Source organism: Pholcus phalangioides, unplaced genomic scaffold, assembly GCF_987345545.1.
Source record: "Pholcus phalangioides strain wild (caught in Gottingen) unplaced genomic scaffold, Ppha-v1.0 ptg000031l_1, whole genome shotgun sequence".
Taxonomy (NCBI): Eukaryota; Metazoa; Arthropoda; class Arachnida; order Araneae; family Pholcidae; genus Pholcus; species Pholcus phalangioides.
The window spans coordinates 4,462,555-4,485,802 of record NW_028301621.1 but is presented as its reverse complement, the minus strand read 5'-3'; the positions used below and the strand labels follow the sequence as shown (position 1 = coordinate 4,485,802).

Here is a 23,248-nt window from a genome sequence, read left to right as displayed (position 1 = left end):
TCTTCAGTTGCACGATCACGATATTGTTGGAGTTTCGCGATGGAAAGCCCAATTAGGGGCCGATAGTTTAAATAAGGCGATAGTTTAAGTACAGTGGAATAAAACACGCTCTTTTCAGAAAGAATCATTTCGCTGCAAAGCAGGAACAAAATTGTTTGCCATCATTTCAGAAATTCTGGGCATACTGAAGTAAAATTCGCTATTTGGCGCAGAAAAATATGAAAATACACTATTGGAGCAGGATGGTGGAAGATATTAATTTTGGCGCAGTGCGGCACAGAGTTCCCACCCCTGTATATACAATATTTCTGCTTTTGCAAAAGAGTTGCTCCACTTCTTTTATTTGTGCTCTCTTAGTTAATGGGCAGATTTTACATCTTTTGTCCTTACAACAGGAAAACATTTTCTCTGGTAGCTTATCAATCGAGGTGGTCCCCCAAGCAAGATCAACCTCAGGGCCCCTTGTTTGAGCATGGGGCAGACCTAGCGCCATTGAATTTGTATTTTTCGTGTTCATGTTTAGTTTTTGAGTAATATTGTGTCCAAAATGTTATTTGTTGGGCTACATTAAAAGAGGAACTCAATGATATGTCATTCAAAAGATATTTTTTCACCTCTTCATTTTTTATCTTCATTTCTCTTGTATTTTTGTCCTACTGTGTATATATATATATATTTTTTTTTTTCATACATTTTTAGGTACTTTCAATATCAACCCTCATACTGGGGTGATTTTTCCAGTCAAAGAATTACCAGATGGCCTGAAAGAAATTAATTTAAAAGTTCATGCTTTCAATCCACATACTGACTTATATGATGAAACGACTGTGCATATTAGAGTGGTAGATACAAACAGACACAAACCAAAATTTGTGAAACCTGCTCTACCAAATGCTAGTGTAGAGATATTTGAAGTAAATTATTATTATATTATTATTTTTTTTGTAATTTCGACAGATTCCTTCCAGTATTTCATAATTCATAAAACGGGTTTGTGAAAATGCATTTGATACTAAATGGGGGAAAAAAACTGTGACAAGACCGCAGGAAAAAATTGCTACCGCAAGGAGTCCCCCCATCGAGGGGTTAACCTCTCAACGAGTATAAAAAACAAGCCTACTGTTTGGAATCAGCAATAAATTGTAGGTCCCGGTCTAATTAGCCCTCGTGTACAGAAAATAACCGTTGCGCAACAATAATGATCATGAAAATGCTTTAGTGGTTCTAAAATATATTTCTGATACAGTGAATTATGATTATTTTTTCTCTCTCATATTCATCTGAAATTAAGGATTTGTTTGTTTGAAATGTTTTCATTTTCATTTATATGATCCTGTCTCTCATCTAGAGGTAGAACATATTGTTGCCTTATCTTTGTTGATGATTATTTTCTTCTGCAGTATTTCGTTTATTTCCTGAAACCTAAGGATTAAGTTTGAAAAAATTTATTTCATTGGAAAAGTTTATTGAGTTCAAAAATTTGTGTTAAATCAGGCCTGTCATTTGGGGGGTCGGGGGGGGGGGCTGTTGCCCCCACCCTGACCCTGGCTTTTGAAAATACACTAAAAATGGTATATATATATACATACATACATTGAGTACATGTTCTTTGCCCCCCCCCCCCGGAAAAAGTTGAAATGACATCCCTCCAGATGGTTCTGAGTAAATGGGAAATATTCTGAAAAATCCAGAAATACCACCACTACTTAAACACATGCACTTGGTATGCATCCTTTACGGTAGTGGTGGCCAACAGCTGGCCTGCGAGGTGATTTTGTACAGCCCACAACAAGATCAAAAAAGCTATTATATTTTTTACATTAGTTTTGAATGACGAAATTGTGGTTATTATAGAAAAATAATTATTTCTGATTTGACACAAATGAAAAACCTTTTTAAATACACAAGTAACATGACAGTGTTCCCATCGACCTGGAAAGTCAGGAAGAATCAGGGAACCACAGAAAACGGTCAGGGAAAATGTTAAATATTTGTCAAAAGTTGGAAAATTCTAAATTTTTTGGAATTCAGGGGAAATCTGAAGGGGAAAAGAAAAAAAATCAAAGAGGATAAATCTACATTCAAGTGGTTTACCTTCACTTTTTCCATGGAAGATTATTTTTCATATCCCCAGGGAGAGAAAAAAAAATCCTTATCAGTATTTCCCTCCAGATCCTTTACTGAGAGAAATGTCTTATCTGTTGAAGGGAAGGATTTTACAATATATGTTGGCCAAGGAACAATTCTGCCCTCTGAGTGAAGGGATCTAAAGTGGAGGGACCCTCCTTTCCATTCTTGAAAACAAAGCCAATACCAGCTCTTAACTTCTTTTCTATCTCTTCTGAAAAAACATTTTATCCTCTTGCTTTTTTTTCCTGCCTGTGGGTAGAGAAAATTTAACCTTTATATGTTGAAGAATGATTTGAATTCAATTATCTCTGTGTGAGATTTCCAAGGAAACTGGTATTGTGTGCAAGATCATATACACAATTTGATTTTGTAAGGGGTGGTGGTGGGAAAATATTAATATTCTGTCTGTAATGTGCTTTTCAATGGTATATTACTGCGGAATGATATACAGTCGCCCTCTCCCCATATTTGTGGTTCTTTTTCCTTCATTGGATTTTTTTCCAGCAATCATCATTCACATGTTTTGTGTACAAAATTTGAGTTGTGCATGTTTAGGATGCTCATTTGTCTAGTGCTACTGATAATGCTCTGAAAAGACAAAAAAAAAAGTGAAAACTTTACAAGAAAAATTAGATGTATTGGCTATGCTTGTGGAAAGTAAGTCAATTGCTGCGGTGTCTGACCATTACGTAATCAACGAATCTATGGTGAGATATATCAAGAAAAAGAAATCTGAACTTCTATCAGCTGGGGCTCTAGCCGTACCTGTGGCAGTGAAAACTTTGCATCGCCTACGGAATCCATGTGTTTCTCATACCAAAAGTACTGGGTTTTTTTGTGGGTACAAAACTGCTACAAAGAAGGTAATCCAATTGATTGTAATATTATAATGGGAAAAGGTGAAAAGATTAATTTACTCTTCTATAAAGGGAAGAGCTAGTGAAACGTCTATTTCATCAGAATTTTATGCAAGTCAAAGTTGATTTCATAGGTTTAAGAAACAATTTGGATTAAGCAATGTAAAAATCACTGGCAAACAAGCTGCTGCCAACCAGGAGGCAGCTAGAAAATTTCCAAAGACTCTGCAAAAAATTATTGAAGAGAAGGGATATTCACCTCAGCAGCTGTTTAACGCTGACGAAACTGCATTATTTTGGAAGAAAATTACGCAGAACATTTATCACCCAAGAAGAAAAACGAGCCTCTGGTTTTAACGCAAGTTGAGGTTAAATTACTATGTTGTTTGTGCAAATGTGCATATGGGTACACGGTAAAGCCCACCGTCATTTTCAAATCTACAAATCCATGAGCATTGAAGGGAAAAGATAAGTCAAAGCTCCAGCACAGTATTTTGGATGAACAATTGAAAAGCGTGGACTATGGAAACACTTTCCCTGGAATGGTTTAAACGATGTTTCGTTCCAAAAGTCAGGAAGTACCTTTAAAGAAGACATGCCAAGTTCTTTTGATACTGAATAAAACTCGGACATCCAGATGTCAATGAGTTCAAAGCTGATGTGCGGAAGTCTGTTATGTCTCCTAATGCTACAACATCTATCATTCAGCCCCCTTGATCAGGGGGGTAATGCGAGCATTCAAGGCTCACTATACTATCACTCAATGAAGATGATTGTACATGCAATAGAAGAAGATGCAAATGCAGAAAATATCTTGAAGGTATGGAAGAATTACACTATCGCTAATGCCATTACTGTTATCACTAGAACCATGGCAGCTCTTTAGAGAAAAACAGTCAACTTGGGTTGGATTAACCTTTGGCCACAATGTGCTCTCCAGGACACAACTATTTTTACAGAGCCAACTGAAGAGATTATAGTCACGTTATGATCATTGTCACGTTAGCGAAACATGTGGGTGGAGAAGGGTTCAATGATATGGATATAGAAGAGAAGTCGAACAGCTAAATAATAGCAATTAATGCAACTGATTGCTCATGAAACAAACGGTACCAGTCATCATCATCATCGTTTGGCGTCCCATAGGGGAAGAGCTTAGGCAAATTTTGCCCATTGCTCTAGCACCAAGTGGTTCAACATGAGTTGTGGGTCATGTAAGAATGAAGAAAAATATTATTCTGTGGAAATACCCAGAGTTTGGTGACTGCTCCGGGGACGAGAGTTATGGTATCTATTACCACATTATATTGGGTCTCTGTATGGGACATTAAGGAGAACCGCAACCAGTAAAGCCATGTCAGAAAATTTGAGGCTGCTCCTGTCTGCGGTGCCCTTTTAGAAAAGGAGCAGAGAAGGTCTCAGGGATATGGCTGAGAACTCAACATGAGGTTATTAAATAGTAATGCATGAAAGTTCAAGTTAAAGCAGAATTGAAACTCACCATGAATTTAGGTGTTTAGTGTAATTTAGAAAATTTACCAAGTTGTAAATGCTGGGAGCATTCACAACTTCACTTAGTCACCTGATGATCACCGAAGTAGTTCCTTCTCGGGGTAGAGAAGGCGGGACATCGTCCCACATAGTGGAGTGGAGTTTCGTCTTCTTCTCCACACGCAGGACAAATAGGTGAATCTGTATAACTACAGTTGTGTAGGTGTTTCGCTAGGTTAGCATGACCAGTGATGATCTGTATAACCTGTCGAATTTGTTTCCTGTTCAATGAGATAAGTTTTTTGGCAATATTCGGATGGGTTCCCAAGGCCAGCTTGGCCTGTCTGCAGTCCTGCCTTAAGTTCCATTGCCGCATGTGTTTGTCTTCTATCCATTGTTTGACATCTCCTTTGATGGTTGACATCGAAACAGGATAGAAAGGTTCAGGTCCAGATAGCTTCATGTTCGCTGCCTCTTTGGCTATCTGGTCTGCGAGTTCATTTCCCTGGAAATTTACGTGACCAGGAACCCAGTAAAGGTTGATGTTGTTGCTCAATGCGGCCAAGTTATTCAGCATGTCAGTGCAGTATTTTACACACAGTTGAAACTTGAGGAAGTTGTCAAGAGCCAATAGTGCTGCTTGGCTGTCAGAGAAGATAACAATTTGTTTTCCATGATACCCTTTGGTAATCAGACTTTCAGCCAGTATGGCTATTGCTAATACTTCAGCTTGAAAGACCATCGACGTTTTGCCTAGATACAAATGTATCTTATGGTAGTCGTGATCCACTCCAAAGATGCGGAAAATTGCTCCAGCCCCAGTATCAGTAATCCTAGAGCCATCGGTGTAACACTCAATAACTCCTGTTGAGATGCTATCAATTATGTGAGCAACTTCATTTCTCCTGAGTATGTGGATAGTGAAGCATTTAGTAAAATTTTTTGTTTTGGAACAGGAGTCTTTTGGCATTAGTAGAGAGGGTATCTCCGTTTTTCCCAGTAGACAGCTGTCAAGATGATTCTTGAAAGAAGGTTTGTATCCCATATATGGTCGATTGCACCATGTACCATTTCTTTCCATCCTATACATAGTTTTAAACGCTTCTCCTTGTAGGTACCATCTCAGAGGTGGTATCTTAAGAGTAGTTTCAAGGGCGATGGAGGGAGAGCTGGGTAAGGCTCCCGTGATAAGAATGCAAGCTAGTCTTTGCACTTTTTGCAAGACAGTTTCAAAAGAGGTCTTTGATAACACCTGGTGCCATACCACACAACCATAACTCAGCATTGGGCGTGCAATAGCAGTATAAATCCACTGAGTGGTTTTAGGGTTTAAACCCCAGGCTTTACCAATAATTCTTTTGCACAGCACAGCATAAGTATATTAGTGGCCCGTTTAGCTTGTTCATGAATATGGGATTTCCAGGAGAGCTTAGAATCCAAGTGACATCCAAGGTATTTCACTCTGTCACATATGGTTAATTCTTGTCCCTTGAGGGTTAAGTTTCCAATTTCCCATTTTCTGTTCCATGTGAAAATCACAATTCTGGTTTTTTCCGTGGAAAATGTTAGTTGGTGTTTGTCACCCCATCTGCTGACAGAGTTTAAAATTTGTTGAGCAAGAATCCTCATTGTGGATAAATCATGCCCTTGAATGAGCACGACTAAGTCGTCTGCATATGCCTGTGTATACCCTGGTCCTTTCATTAGATCCTCTTGCGGACATCCTCTTCTGATAGCTCTTTCAGCTTGGGCATCAAGAACATGAGCAGTGATTGTTCGGTTCCTGAGCATATGATCAATCCATCTAGTTAACATAGGTGGAATGTTAAAATCTATTAGTGCCTTACATACAGAGTCAAAAGTAACGTTGTCAAAGGCTCCAACGATGTCCAGAAAAATACCAACAGCAAATTGTCCATTGATAATTGTGTTTTCAATTCTCCAAATCAGTTGATGAAGAGCAGAGTCAGTGGAAAACCCTGTATTAAAACCATGCTGGTTCACATTAATTTTACCCATTAAGAGAGGAATCTCTTGAAGATGCCAGAGTATCAGTTTTTCCAGTAACTTTAACTGGAAAGAAGATAATGTAATCATTCTGAAGGATGATGATTTATAATAGGTGTCTTTTCCTGGTTTTGGTAGGAAGATACCTCTGGAGCTCTTCCATACTTTGGGTATACATCCCAAAACGAGGCTGGCTTTGAAGAGGCGAATCAGCTCAATGCCTATAACTTTCCATCCTTTTTGTAAAAAGATAGGATATATTCCATCTGTGCCTGGTGACTTGAAGGGAGAAAAATCCCCTCAAGGCTTCGGTACATTTGTCATATTCAACTATCATGTTGGCTATTGAGGTGTCTACTGGTTCCAGGATGGGCCTAGCCTGTATACCACAGCCTGGTTCCGTTGGTCCACCTAGGTGATAGTCCAGAAGACATTCCAGCGTCTCCACTGGGCTGGCAGTATAGTTACCATCTGGTCGTTCTATAACATTAATTTTATCATAGGAATTGTTTTTGATCAATTTGGTAACCTTGGCAGTTTCTGACAGTGAATTCATCTCTGTACAGAACTTCTTCCAAGAACTATTTTTCACTTTTCTGATTTCTTTCTTGAACTTTCGTTGAACTTCCTTATAGTAAGTCCAATTTGATTCAAGTTTAGTCCTAACAGCCTTCCTGTGTGCCTTCCTCGTTTCTTTACGGAGGAGTTCAAGATCTTTAGTCCACCAATTTTTTGAGTAGACTTTAGATTTGTCAGGCTTGAGTGGACACGCCTGATTCGCTGAGTTCCTGATCACCTCTGTCAGAATGGCAGCATGGTGATCCAAGTCATCTACTGTTAAGATCTCGTCACAGGGGTTGGCGAGAGTGTTGAGCTGGCTTTCCAGGTTTCTTTTAAAAAGATCCCAGTTTGTGTTCTTAAAATTCCGAAAAAAGTGGGAGTAAATGTTGCTTCGTAGTAGAAGTTTATGAACATATGATCAGATAAGGAGGGTTCATCACTGACCCTCCATCTCTTGATCGTGTTTGCAATATCTATTGAGACCAGGGTCAGATCAATAACTTCTTCCCGATTACATGTACGGAAAGTCGGTGTGTGCCCCTGGTTAGCCCAAACCAGATTGGTTTTCATGAGGAGCTCCAGTAATGTTTCTCCTCTTTGATTTATGTCTGAGCTGCCCCACGCTGTGTGGTGAGCATTGGCATCACATCCAAATATCATACTTATATTGTGATGTTCGCAGTATTCCACCAGTTCACAGAACATTTGCGGAATTTTGAGATCATAGGCCATATAGACTGAGCAGATCATAATAAGGCGATTCTTGTTTAGTCCCTTGCCCTTTATCAGAACTGCAACAACGTCTTCTGATGTGAATTGTGGCAGTGCCCAGGCATGGATACTTTTGGCAAGGTATACACATGCTCTTGGATGAAACCCTGTTCCTTTCTTAACGAAGAGTTGGGAGTTGGGTAGACGGCCCATAATCATCCCGTTTCTGACCCATGGTTCTTGAATCAGAGCTACAAAATGATTATGGTTGCGAAAGGAAGCTGCAAGGTTGTAGGATGCAGCCTTGCTATGTTGTAAATTTATCTGCCTAAATAACATTGGCAAGGTATGTTACAAAAATTACTTACCAGTGGGTAAAATAATACCACTCGGTGTATAGGTTTAACCAAGGAGATTGCAGAGATGTCCTAGGATAGATCAGAGTCGGACCCGGTGTTATACTCCAGGTCCAACGCCACTTCCATCTCTGGGTCATTGTCCTTATTTGCATCTAAGGGTCTGGTTGTAGACCCAGTTTCATCAGCGGGTGCTGACCGTTCTTCTGCCTGGGGAGGTGTTGGCTTCTCAGGCTGTTGAATAGAAATTGTTGGCCTGTGCTGTCAAGATGGCTCCCTGAATGTGACAGCACTCAAGCCACAATGCACAGTGAAAGATCTAGTGGAAAGCCACTCCACCATCGCTTGCTCCACCCGATCACCAGGGTATTACCCCCATTTCCCGGGATGACAGCTCGCAGGTGAAGTTGGCCAGACACCAGATCTTCATTGCATTTACTGAGCAGTTTAAGGGATTTGTTAGGATCCCTATCTCCAGGAATCCAGACAAAGAATTTTTTCATTGGTGGTCTATCACCAGGTCCTAGGGCAAGGTACCCGGTATGACCATCAACGTTTGGTGGAGGTGGTAAACCGTTGATTACTGTTTTCAACCACCCCAGGGTGGTCTGGTCTCTGCATATAATGCGAAGACCTTCCTCCCCAAAGATGGTTCGATCAACGTGAGGGTAAATACCCCCAGTGTCCTCCAGCATCTGGTCCTCCACCGAGTTGGTAATGTGAGACACATCAGCTGGAGTCAGTTTCCTTTCTGGATCCTTAGCCTGGACCCTGAGGGTGATGCCTTTCTTGGTAGCCTTGCTGTAGGAAGAGTCCTTGCAAGGCTTCTTGAAATTTGATTCGGGCGTGTCGCCAGGGACTCTTCCAAGCTTGCGAGGAATGGCCCCCTTTTGTCTGTGAGGCCTCGGCAGTGCCCGATGCAATTCCTGAGGGTCCAGGCGTGATGGCCTTCTCATTCCTTGCATCATCCTCTGCCAAGGTCACATTTGCCAGAGCTTTCTCCAGGTTACGCCTTTCTCTTTGGCGTTTCTTTTTGGTTTTCTTCTTCTCGTTGGCCGAGAGAAGTTGATTTCCCTCTACAGCAGGGTTCCTGGCTTCCGCTTGTGCTTCCACGGGTGTTTCCACACGTGCTTCGGCTCTCGTTTTCACTCTCGCTTCCACCTCTCCTCCTGGTGCAGGGGTTAGATGCTTTGGGGATTGGCATCCAGCGTTTTTTCTCTTTTTTCCTTATTTTCCAAATTCATGGTCAGTTTGTAGAGAGATTGTGCGACCAGTATCCCTGGGTTTCCTCAGAGGGAGATTTCCTAGAGCTGACCCCAGATTCCTTCATGCAGTAGTGGCCTCGGGAGAGCCCCCTCGCATCGTCGAGCATTACCCCACCCAGGTGCCACCTGGAAATACAGGACGAGCGGGATTATACACCAGTTGATAGGGCAGCCTCCCCGTTGGCTAGACAGGGTTCGGGCCCTTGTACTACCTGGCGGCCCAGGAAACGCTAAACCCAGTTTTTCACCTGTACCCTCTACTGCAGACATCCTCTGAGACCCCATTCCATCCCCCACAGAGTTCCTCCAGTTCTTCTGATCGCACAAGGGAGAAGCTACCACTTTCTTCGTTCGAGTCTTGTTGCTTTAGCATACAAGATCCCAGGGGGCCCCGACGTGGAGGTGAAGATAAGTGGCTTTGACTGAGCAGGGCCCACCGGACTTCGTCGAAATTACCCGCACCAATCGAGGACTGGATTTAGGGCCAATATCAACTCCATCAGGGTTTTTGACTCAACGTTGTCGAGAAATCCCTGCTAGCCTTCTGCCCCCCCAAACGGTACCAGATGGAGGAGATCAAAATAAAGAATTAGAAGACAAGTTCACCACACACACGAGTAACAGCAGGAGAGCTCCGAGATAGAGCGATCCTCGATCATTTATTTGAGGAAGACAACATCGAGCTAGACAAAACAATAAAGATCGTGCTGGCGATGGAGAAGGCTGTTCAGGGGGCGAATGAGATTATCGGAAAGCCAGCAGAACTGAAGATAGTGGAAGCGGGGAAGAGGAAAACGAAACTCCCCACGCAAAACAGAAATTATTCTGCCGCAGCTGTCAAATATCTGCTGTGTATATGATGCATAGGGACAAATCACGATAAAGACTCCTGCAGATTAATTGCTAGCAAATGTCGCTTCTGTAAAAAAATCGGTCATATAGAAAAATCCTGCTACGTGGCAAAGAATACTCAATCGACACCTAACAAGCAGAAACAGATTTCAGTTGAAGGAAACGAAAATAATGTTTTCATGTTTGGGTTAGAGACAGTATTGAGTGAAGAGCTGAAAAAGCCTCCGATGATGGTTACTGTTACTGTCAACATAGACTATAAACCAGTGAATATTGAAGTTGATACCGGTGGAACAGTATCAGTAATGAGCTTACAGAGATTCAGAAAAATCTCGAAGATGAAAGTTCAACCTACGAATTTAGTATTCCGGACATACAATGGGGAAAATGGTGAGGGAAAATTGAGACACGATTTTTGGTCATGAATGGCTATACAAAATCAATCTAGACTGGATTCTCTTAAGGCTGTGAGGACTGCTAATGACATTGATCTGAAAAAATTGTTGGATGATTATAAAGAGACAACATATTAGGTGAGATAAATAACCATGAAGTGGAACTAAAGCTAAAACCAGATGTTATCCTAGAGTTTTGTAGAGCGAGAACTGTGCCCTTCACATTTAAAAACCGGCTTGAAGAAGAAATAGACTGGCTTGAAAGAGAAGGCATTATCGAGCGAGTTGAAACTTCAGATTGGGCTACACCAGTTGTTCCCGTGGTGAAACCAGACGGATCCATAAGGTTATGTGCAGATTATTCGTTGACATTAAATCCTAAGCTAGTGGTACCTCAACATCCCTTACCAACATTTGAGGAAATATTCTCATGTTTAAATGGGGGTAAACGATTTTCAAAATTGGATTTCAGTCATGCATATTTGTAAATGAAAGTGAACCCTGACAGTCAACGACTCCTAACCATAAACACTCATAAGGGGTTATACGCCTAAATGCAGCTCCAACAATATGACAGAGGTACATTGATGGGTTATTCCAAGGAATAGTTGGTGTGAAAGTTTTTATGGATGAAGCCAGAGTGACCGGAACGAATGACGAGTCACATCTCAGGGCTTTAAAAATTTTTTTCGAAAAATGTTCATTTTCCACCACTTAATCGGTTTATAATAGAATTTCACAGTTTTATGTGAATATTATGAGGGGGGGGGGGGCTCAGGGCATTTGTCCTAGAGACATTTTGAATTCATTACCTTCAAAAAACATTTTAAATTAACAGAAGTTGAAAAATATAGCACATAAAGGAATTTTCTTTCAATATTTTAATTTATTCAAAAAAATAATTTTATTTTTTTATTGTCTTGGGCAGGGCCGTCTTTAGAGCATCATGGGCCCCAGGGCCAAGCGATTTTTCTGAGATCCCACCTGGCAAAGTCTCGAAAATTTTAACTGGTTCTTATTTTTGTGAGACCCGTGTTCTCTTGAGGCCCCCGGGCCGTGCTCAGGTGGGCCCTCGCATTAAGACGGTACTGGTCTTGGGGCAGACATGGGACCCCTATACCCCTCCTGCATAGGTTTGTTACATTTTACTGTAGTAAAAATCTTACCACTACTACAAAAAGTAGGTTGAAGAACTGGTCATTGCTAAAATCAAATAGATTCGAAAAAAACGGGGCACTACTTAAAAAAAGGGACATATGGTCAGACAAAAATATATGTAAATATTATGACCTGTACAGAGAAATGACTCGCATACTTTGAACAACACCAATCATTTCTGACTTCCGGCGTCCCTGCAATGTGTAAAATTATAACATAGTTTGACGTTTAATAGGCTTTTCCTTAACACCTCTGTATTATCCGACGTTCTGCCGGCCCGTTTATGTCGGATAAGCGAGACTCTACTGTACTCATTTGTCAATTTTTTTTCCATAAAAATGCCCTTGAAATTCGAGACCAAAAGATTTCAAATGTATGAATGTATGAATGTATGTGTGAATGGAAAGTTTGATCCTTTCAAATTGTAGATTAGCATAATTTTCCTACGGAACTCAAACGAAAGTCAAATGAACCCGTATTTTAGGAGCTAAAATTTCATTGTCAAAACTTATTTGTAAGAAACTTATGCTGGAGTAATCATCTTCATATTTATTGAGCAGCAATATATATAGTCAAAATTGGAAAATTTAGCATTTATCTCATAAATTTTTCATTTATCGCGGTTATTTCGTAAATACGAAATTTACGTATCCCTAATCATTATGGTGCACACTTTGTGTGTAAGTGAAACAACAGTTTGCATAACAAAGCAGTTGGGTAAATAGACCTATTCTAGGTTTTATAACTTTGATGATACTCAATAGCATTCAATAATTTTCTGCATTTTTAGGGCATGTGCAGAGGCACAAATAATATTTACAATGCTCAAGTAAAGAGCTAGAAATAAAAGTGCTTCATTTCTTTAAACGATTACACTGGCATTGACCACTAAAATTTAAACAGATCATTTTTAAAAGGGATGGACAATGCAGTAAAACCATCCAGTCTACCTTGACTTATTTATATCAGACCTTATAATTTACACATTTTGCTTTTGGAAGTGGTGTCGAAAGAGGGTCATTGTTAAAAAACTTACATATCTTCATAATTTGCTGTGTGTATTGTCGAACAGAGTTGTGTGACAGACTGGTCTGTGGAAGACTCTCAAAAAAGAATGTAATCTGTATATTGTGAGGGGAGCAGAAAAGAATTATTTGTGGTTGCTATGACCCTATTTTGGCCAAAAATTGTTTTTGTGATCTTCATTTCTGTCATTTTGCTTTGGCTCGAGTCAGTCTTACAGGATACTGAAATATTGCTGTATAAATAAAAAATACAGCCAATGTTCCCAATTAGCATCAGTGTTATTAATTAAAAATGTATATATTTTCTTAATAGATACACTTAATTTTTTTTACTCCTGAACACATGAGTCTCCAATTTTAATTTACAAAAAAAAGAATTTTCACTCATTTGAGCACTTAATGCTATAAATTTATTTTTTTTTAAATCACCTTATTTTAATGTAATATAAAATTTACTATTATTGTTTTTAATTTTAATGTTGACATGGACAAGCCAGAAAACATATAGGAAATTTTTTTTCAGGAATTTTTTGGTTGATATGTCTAAACTAAGGGGATGAACAACGCAGTAAAACCATCCAGTCAGACCTTTTTTATATTTACACATTTTGCTTTTGGACATGGTATCAAAAGAGGGTGATTCTTAAAAAAGAAAGAGCGGATCAGAAAGAGAAATTGGGGGGGGGGGGAAATTAAAAATCAATTAAAATCTGAATTTGGCCAGTAAAAGGTCAAATATTTTTGGTGTTTTATCTTATATAACATGAGACATTTCAAAGTTTGTACTTAACATATTATGGCTAGGTTTGTTAAAAGTATCCATTTAATGAAGTTTGGTAGAATGAAAGATGCTTTCGTCTAGTGGTGTGTGTGAAAAGCTGGGGTTTTGTGGCTGCGGATAGTTTCAGAATTAACAGAACCTGTGGCAAATATAATAAATATGCACTGTGATAAATGATCACTCCTTTGGAAAAGTGGGAAGCAAAAGTAATAGGTTGTCTAAATAAAAAAACTGATAGAACAATGACCTTTTGTTATTTTTGTACCTTCTCTTAATACCTTCTCCTCAGTGATTACAGAGGTCTTGGAATGTCCAATTTGAGTTTCAAACCAAAAATTGTTAGTTCAGTTATGAAGATATAAGTGGAATCAAAAACCTTATTTGTGTTTGATATCTTTGTTATTTGTTTATTATTAAATATTACTTAAATCATTGCTAAATATTATTTCGATCATTGTTAAATATTATTTGATTACTACTAAATATTACTTGAATCATTGTTAAATACTATTTGATTACTACTAAATATTACTTGAATCATTAAGTAATGGTTGGCAAGGTTTTGTACAGTATGATAAAAACCAGTGTTGGCAGGTTTTTGATGCATGTGAGTTTTTGACAGTTTAAACCACGGTTTAAACTGTCAAAAACCTCAAATACTGCTTTTCAACATATAAATTCCCATTGAAAATACGCACATTGATTGCATGTAATGCTTAAAGTGACTATGCTGCAATACATAATGTGTGATTTTAAAATAATCTTCCCCCCCCCTACATAATTATTTTGGGCAATTATATACATGTATATATACTTGTAAAATATAGAATTTGAGTAGAGCATAGCATAAAACTACGGAAGGATATGTAATGTATTCAAGATAGTTTCAACCTTCTAAAATTTCTTCAACTGTTTATTTATATATGAATATATATATATTTGCATATCAACATCTGCTCTACTTTTTTTTTTTACAACAGATACATGTTTAAAAAGTTCTTTCATGCTTGCTATATATAATGTTGATTTCTGTTATTATATTATCTAGACAATCCCAGATATTTAAAACAATATTATTATTGTACATAACATTAGAATATATATATCCAGCAATCAAAATACTAAATTATCCTAAAATAATTTTTCCCCTGAAAAATTAATTAGTTCATTATTAGTCAAAATTTTTCATTGTTACCACAGTTTCTATTCTTGGGTTACATTTGTGGTATATTTTTAAATAAGTGTTTTTTTTCCCTTCAAAAAGACCTTATAAAAGTAGCCTGAATATACATATTTTTTATATAAAGTATTGTAGTTACTTAAGTTACGTTACAATATCAAAATTGCTAATTCTTACCACATTTTCTAACCTTGGGCTATGCATTCTGACGTTCTATTTTTAGAAAATTCATGAATGGGGATTGCATCACAGATCTAAATGTAGTGGTATATTATCTCACAGGGTTTTGTTTTTCTTTTTCCTTCACCAAGAAGCAGCAACAGTAGTGACTGCATTATCATGCTAGGGGCAGATGGTCTTATAATCCAATAAAGACACCAGCTGCCCTTAGAGGACAAAGACCAGTGTACTAAAAAGTCCAACTTTGCTATTTATTGTTTGAATTGTAAAGTAGTGAGGATTAATATGGAAACCAATTTCAGAAATTTCATTTGATATTTTTTTATGTTTAGGGTCATTCCACGTGACCAACGTAACATTCACAGCCGAAATGAGCTCTGTTTTTTGCTTGTAAATAATGGAATTTTATAAAAAGGTAGTTTTAAAAGTTATAAAACTTGTGCACCACCACAGGGAATGGTATAAAAATTGTTGAATGCATAATTTTTACTCAATCTATTAATTTTTTTTCATAAATAGTGGCTGTGACCAATGTAACAGCTTTTATACCCCCTTAAAAAAATACTTCATTTCTTTTAGCAATTCCTCTGAATCTACATGTTTTCAAGTCCCCAATTTCTTAACATTATAGCTTTCAAGTGTTGAGTTTAATTTAATATACCTGCCAAAGCATCAAATTAAATAACTTTTTTTTTTTTTTAAATTATTTGTGCTCAAGTGCGTGTGACCAACGTAACGTGACCAACATAACTTGCGAAATTGTAATATAAAAAACACATGTAAGCAGAGTAAATGGAAGCCAAATTCTTTTTATTTGCAAAGTATTGCTTATAAATTGATGTTTTCTGCGAATGGAATTAGGTCTCCAGTGTTTGTGTACATGTTTACACGCATGTTGGCAACTTTACATACCGAATGGGCAGATTTAATTCCATTTAGTGGATTCGTACCCTAAACAGTTTTTCCATTTCTGCCATCTTATCATCAATGACATCTGTGGATATATATATGCATTTGATGTTCAGGCTACTTTGGTCCACTTCTTTGAAGAATTCACTTGCATCAGCTATGTGAGTTTTACCTTGCAAGACCTTTTTCCAAACATGGCGCTTCAGGACTGCCCCAATCCCATCATGAGGACCTTTTCCATGGTAAGATGCACAAAAGTTCCACTCTGAAATTAAATTCGAACACGACATAGCAGCCATTGAGTAACGATTCTTGAAATGTGCAGCACCACCATCGCTCCAAATTGTAGCCTTTCTTACTGAAACATTGGTGGTTTTTTGAAAATCCGTTATCAAATATTCATTAAAAATCTTAACTTCATAGGATGTATGTTTTTTTGTGTCGGATATAATTGCATATGACTTTTTTTCTAAATCATCATCTAGTTGTTTTCTGTAATATATTACAGCAATATATATGGTTACAATTGGGTCCTTGTCACTTTTCCAGTGAGCTGCCATCACTTCATTTTGGTGTTTTATTTGATAGTTTTGAGCAAAATCTGTTTGGAGTAGGATCTCATTTGGCAGCAAATTATCTTTCTGCTTCCTCAGCTCCACTGCTTGACGAGTTAGGTTGTAGACATGTTCTGCAATTTTCATAGTCTGTTTTGCTAACTCTGAAGTAAACAAACTAGGGGTGAATTTTTTTTCTTCTAACTTACGTCCATTCCACTGCTGCACACACACACCTTCAGGTTTAACTTCCACAGAGTTAGAAATTGCCTCAAAAAACTGTGGTGAACATGTTACACATTCCGCTTTCATGCAATCAGCAGACTTTGTATCACATACGATCATAGCCAAAAGATCATTCACAGATTTAATAGTGGAATTTCCCCATGCACATGAATGTATTAGAAAAGATATGTTTTCACAATAAGGGCAACAACAAACTTCTTGATCTTTAGAACTGACGGTATTTACTTCCACTGCTCTGAATTGACAAAATTTAGAAAAACCTATTGAAGCATCAGGATTTTCAGCTTTGAATAATTCATACACCTCCTTCAAATTGAACATTGGAAGACGTCTTGCCAACATCCTTTTATCCTTAGTTACGGGGTCTCTAACTGATTTTACATCTTTTTTTCCCGGAAGCTGACGAGAAATATCATCTCTACGATAAAATTCTTCTACCCTACTTTTAATTTCAGCTGATATTCCTTTCTTACCATTTTCTATTATATTCTTACCAGAAATTGGAATCCCTAAATCAGTAGCCATTTTTTTAACAAGTGCAACTTTTTTTCTTGGACTATGGGGTAGTGTACTTTTGGTTTTTTGGAGAGTTTTTCCAAAGCTCTGAGGACTTCCGAAAGGATTTTCTTTGGGTATCTGTAAAGATAACTCTAACTTTCTTTTTTGACGCATTTTTTGCATTCTCAATTTCGATGCATGGCGTTCTTTCTCTATCCATTTTGCATTGTTTTTTCTCTTTAGTCGCATTAACTTCATATCAACTCTAGCCCTTTCTCTTTCTTCATCTTTTTGCTCTGTGGTTTGGTTAGCACGACTTTTCCTTTTTCTTATTTTAGCACTTGTTGGCGCCATTTTTTTCCTTAAAAAAAGCAAAAAAATAATTTTCTCAGCTGTGCATCATATTATAACTTAAAACATAACTTAAAATTAAATGATAAAATTTTAAATAAATGAAAAATAATGTGAACATAGAAATTCATAGAAGTAAAACTTTATTCAGTTACGTTGGTCACACAAATATTGTTCGTTAGTCACAGCTTTAGAAATAGGAATAATTTTACTAAAATGTTTTTTAAATATTTTTTCAGTAGACCAGAGCTTAGAAAAAGAGAAAATGAAAACGAAAATTTCTATTCATAAAATTGATCGACTCAGAAACAAAAAAACATAATTTTTGTGACCAACGTAACATGTAAAACAACAAAGAGAAATAAAATAAGATAAAATACATACCTTTAGTATTCTTCAAAGCCAGTAATGAATTATAGTTTATTTTTGTCTACTGCTGAAAATAAGACAATATTCAAGATAATTTTTTTTTTAATATTCACAAAAATGACTGATTCTACAGCATCAAATTCAAGACGGAAATCCCATAAACTACAACAATGTGCATTTCAAGTGTGAACTGTTGCCAGATTCAAAGTATTTCTAATCTGTTGCCAGATTTTGATACTAGAATATGTGTGAAATAAAATGGTATGCTACATTCAAGGATTTCTTAAACTTTTTTTTTGTCATTTTTTACTTCATTGCCGTGGAACTTTAGTGAAACCAATTTCTAAGAAATCATAAATATTTAGTCTATTATTAGTTTAAAATATAATGAATCGTGGTGGAAGGCCACAGCATATAGCCTGGCAGAATTTTGATAAAGTAGAGAAAAATGCAAAGATCTATGCAAAATGCATTAATTGTGGAGTTATGCGATGTAATCATGTGGACAGGATGAAGAGCCATATAGCTCAGTGTATTGGAAGGGGCAATGATGTTGAACAAATACCTGATGTACAAAAAGCATCAACATCTACAGAATCCACTGCTTCACAGCCTATTATTTTGTTGGAATCAACAGAACCTGAAATTTTCACTCAAAAAAAGAAGCAAAGAATTGATGACTTCATTGTGAAATCAAATTCTGCTACAACTAAAAAAATTGATTTATTAGTGGCAAAGTTTTTTTATGCCAATAATATCCCATTCAGTGTTGTTGAACATTCAAGTTTCAAAGATCTAGTTTCTGCTTTGCGACCTGGTTATAATACCCCAAGTAGAAAAGCTTTGGCTCAGTCATTGCTTGATGAAGTTACAAGAGAGGTTGAGAAAACTGCAAAAGACAATCTCAGTGGAAAAGCTGTAACTTTAATTGAAGATGGATGGAGCAATATTCATAACGATCCAGTCATAGCTACATGTATACATTCTGAAGGTAAATCCTATTTTCTTGAAGCTGTTCAGGGTGGTGCTATTATGAAAAATGCAGAGTACCACAAGCAAATAATTGACAATTCCATACGTTTGGCCCACGATAAATATTCTTGTGAAGTAAAGGCAGTTGTAACTGATAATGCAAAAGTAATGGAGAAAGCCAGGCAACTTTTGCTTAATGAGATTGACCAAAATTTAACAGAATATGGATGCTCTTCTCATTGGCTCAACTTACTCGGACAAGATCTAACACCTGAAGCTGTGCTCAAACAGGTGGTTAAAATACAAAAATACATTAGAAGCCATCATTTGCCTTCGGGATGGCTTAATGAACATATGGGGTCAATAAAACCCCAATTACCTGGTGATACTCGATGGAAGAGTACACTTACTTGTCTTGAAACATTTTTACACAATAGGCCATTTTTTCAGAAAATAGTAGAAGATCACGAAAATGACATTGACAAAGGAATTGTTATTTTAATCAACAATTATAATTTATACAAACAGTATAAAGATCTTTCATTCCAACTCAAGCCAATAAGTGTTGCATTGGATATTCGTCAAACAGATACAGCTACAATAGCTGACTCATGCCGTGTTTGGCTAAGCCTTCTCAAAGAAAGTGCTCTTCAGCCTCACATTGAAAAGATACAAAACAGAATGAACCAGATTCTGAGACCATTTCATTATTTGGCATATGATTTGCACCCAAAATATAAAGGTGAAGGACTGACTGATGTGCAAAGTGATTTGGCTGTCACATGGGCAACAGAGAAAATTAACGGTTGTCTGCCATTGCTAATTTTATATGAAGCGGAAGAAACTCCTTTTCCACCTTCTTATTTCAGTGCAGTAAGAAGAATGACAAACCCTGTGATTTGGTGGAAAGGACTTTCTAAATGTAATGCTTTTTCAGCTGAGCCTGCATCTGAACTCATAAAACTAGCAATGCTTTTGCTGTCCAGTCCTGCCAGCTCAGCCTCCATTGAACGAGTATTTTCTAACTTTGGATTTGTCCATTCAAAACTTAGAAAACGTGTAGGTGTAGAAAAATGCGCAAAATTAGTTACATGTTATCGGATGCTACGTGGTAAAAATGAACCATACTATTAATTATGTATCTATTCTAGACATTTTGTACCTCAAATTCAAAATCGCAAATTATAATTAATATTTTGTTTCAGTTTTAATAAATTAGTGTTTGAAAATGAAACATTGTAATATCAAAGTGCCTCATCATTAAGTTATATACCTATTCTATTCGAAACATCCCAAGCATTCATTTAGTTTTTGACGGTTTAAACCAGTTTTTGACAGTTTAAACCAGTTTTTGACATTTGTCACGCCAAAAACCCAACCTTGATAAAAACCATGGTATTTACCGTGGCTTTTACTGTACTGTCCAAAACCTTCCTGTCCTAAACTGTCCAAAACGTCCTATTTATAACTATAAGTGAAAAACTTCGCAATTTGATGAAGAGGTAACTTCTATAATCAAATAATAAACTTTATAATGTAGAAATTATTAATTAAATGAGATATAATAAAATTTTGAAATTCAAAACAGTATGTGCAAATGGTTATATGACTAATATCAGGTTATCAAACAATGGGAAACTGAACTGCCTTGAGGTTAAATATTAGATTTATGGAAACATGAAAGATAAAAGAATGGGCTAGAAATTTATCACATGAAAATTAGAAAAAAGCAATAGATATGACCACAGAATGAAATTAAACTTACGTAATAATCGAACACTAATAATCAACCACAGCTGCACCTTTTAACATTTGATAACACATTACTAATTTAGCTGCTTTATCTGTGCCAAGATGATGTCTAAGATTACAAAATTTGAAAATTTTCTTTTTTAATTGATGCTTAACTTAAGGGACACAAAAATAAAACAGCAATGTCTGGCTTGACAATGACAGTCTTGATAAGTCTTCTTCCAGTGTTTCTCTTATTGCTATCCGCATGTGATAGAATTGTAAATATATCTTCAATTTATTCGGTGAAATATATTATTTATATTTATTCGTGTAGTTACAGAGACATATCTTACACAAGGGACGGACTTTATTTCACACAACATCCTATATACATCACGAGAAACGAACTGCCAATAACTAGAATAATCACCTGATGGCGCTTTGAGCGCGTACATCAATCCTCGCTCTGAGGAAGTGGCTTTCTTTTCCCACACGTCGGCGGCGACGCCACAGACTATCCCCCCAGTGAGCGAGCGAACGCTAATGTAGGAAATACAAGATTGACATTCACATATTGATGATACAAAATTATAACAAATAATAACCAATGTGCATGTGTGTATAAATACTTGCGACAGCTGAGAATTCAATATTTTGCTAAGACGAATGAAAAATACGAATATATACGATGTTAACATGTTTGCAATGATTTGAAAAAATAAATAATGTAAATTAACACTTATGCGAGAAATGCGAAAATAATATGTACACATATGCGAAAATGTAAAGGCATAACACAAGAATATAAATGGGTGTAAAACATATGCAATCAAAAATACGAAACAAATCGTTCTGGAAAATGAACTCTTCGTCCATAACGAGTTGTTACTGTTTTTTCTGTCGTTGACACTGGACTTTTGGAGTCCTGTTTAGAACTGATCTCATTTGGTAGTTCGGTGACTGCAGGTGGTTCTCTGTCATCCATGGCGAATGCAGGTTTGACTCTGTCAATAGACACTGAGATAGATTTACCATTTACTTTGATTACAAAAACTTTGTCGGTCCTTCGCACTACAGGATATGGTCCAGTGTAGGGTGCGCTTAATGCAGGTCGAACTTTGTCTACGCGTAAGAACACATGAGAACAAGATTTTAAGGAAGGATGAACATAAATCTTGAAAGTATTCTTATGAGATGGAGATACGGGTGATAAACTCCTCATGAGCGAAGACAGCATTGATGCATAGGTAGCGTCTGGTGTAGATTTGGACACCTCATCTGAAAGTAGGTCAGATGGCAATCTAATAGTGGTTCCATACACCAGTTCGGCACAGGTAGCTTGAAGATCTTCCTTGAAAGCGGATCGTAGACCCAGGAGGACTATCGGAAGCGATTCTGACCATTTGGTATTGTCGTGAGCAATGATGGCACTTTTTAGGGTGCGATGAAATCGCTCGACCAGACCATTGGCAATTGGATGATATGCAGTGGTTCGTATGCGATCTGTTCCTAGTAGTGCTGCGAGCTGCTGGAAGAGATGAGATTCAAATTGAGTTCCACGATCTGTGGTCACTGTTGAGGGACACCCAAAACGACTGATCCATGAATCAAAGAATGCTTTGCAGATGGTTTTGGCGCGTATGTCCGGTATCGGTGTTACTTCGGGCCATCTTGTAAATCTGTCTATCATGGTAAGACAGTAGATGTTCCCGTTTGATGGTGGATAAGGGCCTATAATGTCAATGTGCACATGTGAAAAACGAGCGTCGGGAAGTGCGAAGGTGCTCAGAGGTGCTTTTGTGTGCCTCTGGATTTTCGATCGCTGGCATGATTGGCAGCAGCGTACCCAAGCTGTGATGTTTTTGTTCATGTTTGGCCACACATATCGTGAGCAAATGAGGTTTTTTGTTACAGCGATTCCGGGATGCGATAGATTGTGAAGGTGGTCAAAAATCAGCTTTCGATACGAGTCTGGAACGAAAGGTCTGGGTGAGCCAGTTGAAATGTCACACCATAATTCACCATCTGTTAGATGACATGGCTTCAGTTCCAGCTGTAGAGATGTGTTGTTACCCTTCAAAATTTCTTTCAGTTCCGGGTCGCTTGATTGAAATTCCCCGAATTCTTTGAAATTAATGTCCTTAGAACCAGTTATTGCGTCGATTTCGATTCTTGACAGTGCATCTGCGACATAATTTTGAGAGCCTTGGACGTGACGGATATCGGTTGAATACTGGGATATCAAGTCCAAATGACGAAGCTGTCGCGGCGAACATTTGTTTGGATTTTGCTTGAAGGCATAAATTAGGGGCCTCTGATCTGTGTAGATAATGAACTCCCTGCCTTCGAGCATATGCTTGAATTTTTTTATAGATGAATAAATTGCAAATAGTTCTCGGTCGTATGCGGACCATTTGTTTTGACTTTTGGACAATTTCATAGAGAAGAATGCGATGGGTTCCCATTTGTCGGCTAATTGCATGAGAGCACCACCCACTGCGACATCTGAAGCATCTACCCAAACACTTAATTTAGCTCCAGGAAGTGGATGTCTCAGGAGTGTGGCATTTGCCATGGCATCTTTGGCCAAGGTGAACGACTTTGTTGCTTCATCGGTCCACGCGAGTTGGTCGTTGGCACGAGCAGAACGAGGTGATTTTTTATTT

At 37.6% G+C, this 23,248-nt stretch overlaps 1 protein-coding gene across 3 annotated transcripts in view; it reads left to right on the top strand.

Annotated features, from left to right (window-relative positions):
* Positions 1-23,248, top strand: part of Cad87A (cadherin 87A) — a 672,761-nt gene that overhangs the window by 417,919 nt on the left and 231,594 nt on the right. For all 3 annotated transcript variants that reach the window (XM_089252829.1, XM_089252827.1, XM_089252828.1), the window contains one exon: positions 700-914. In XM_089252829.1, coding sequence (XP_089108955.1) covers positions 700-914 — 215 coding nt within the window. The remainder of the gene's footprint in view (positions 1-699; positions 915-23,248) is intronic.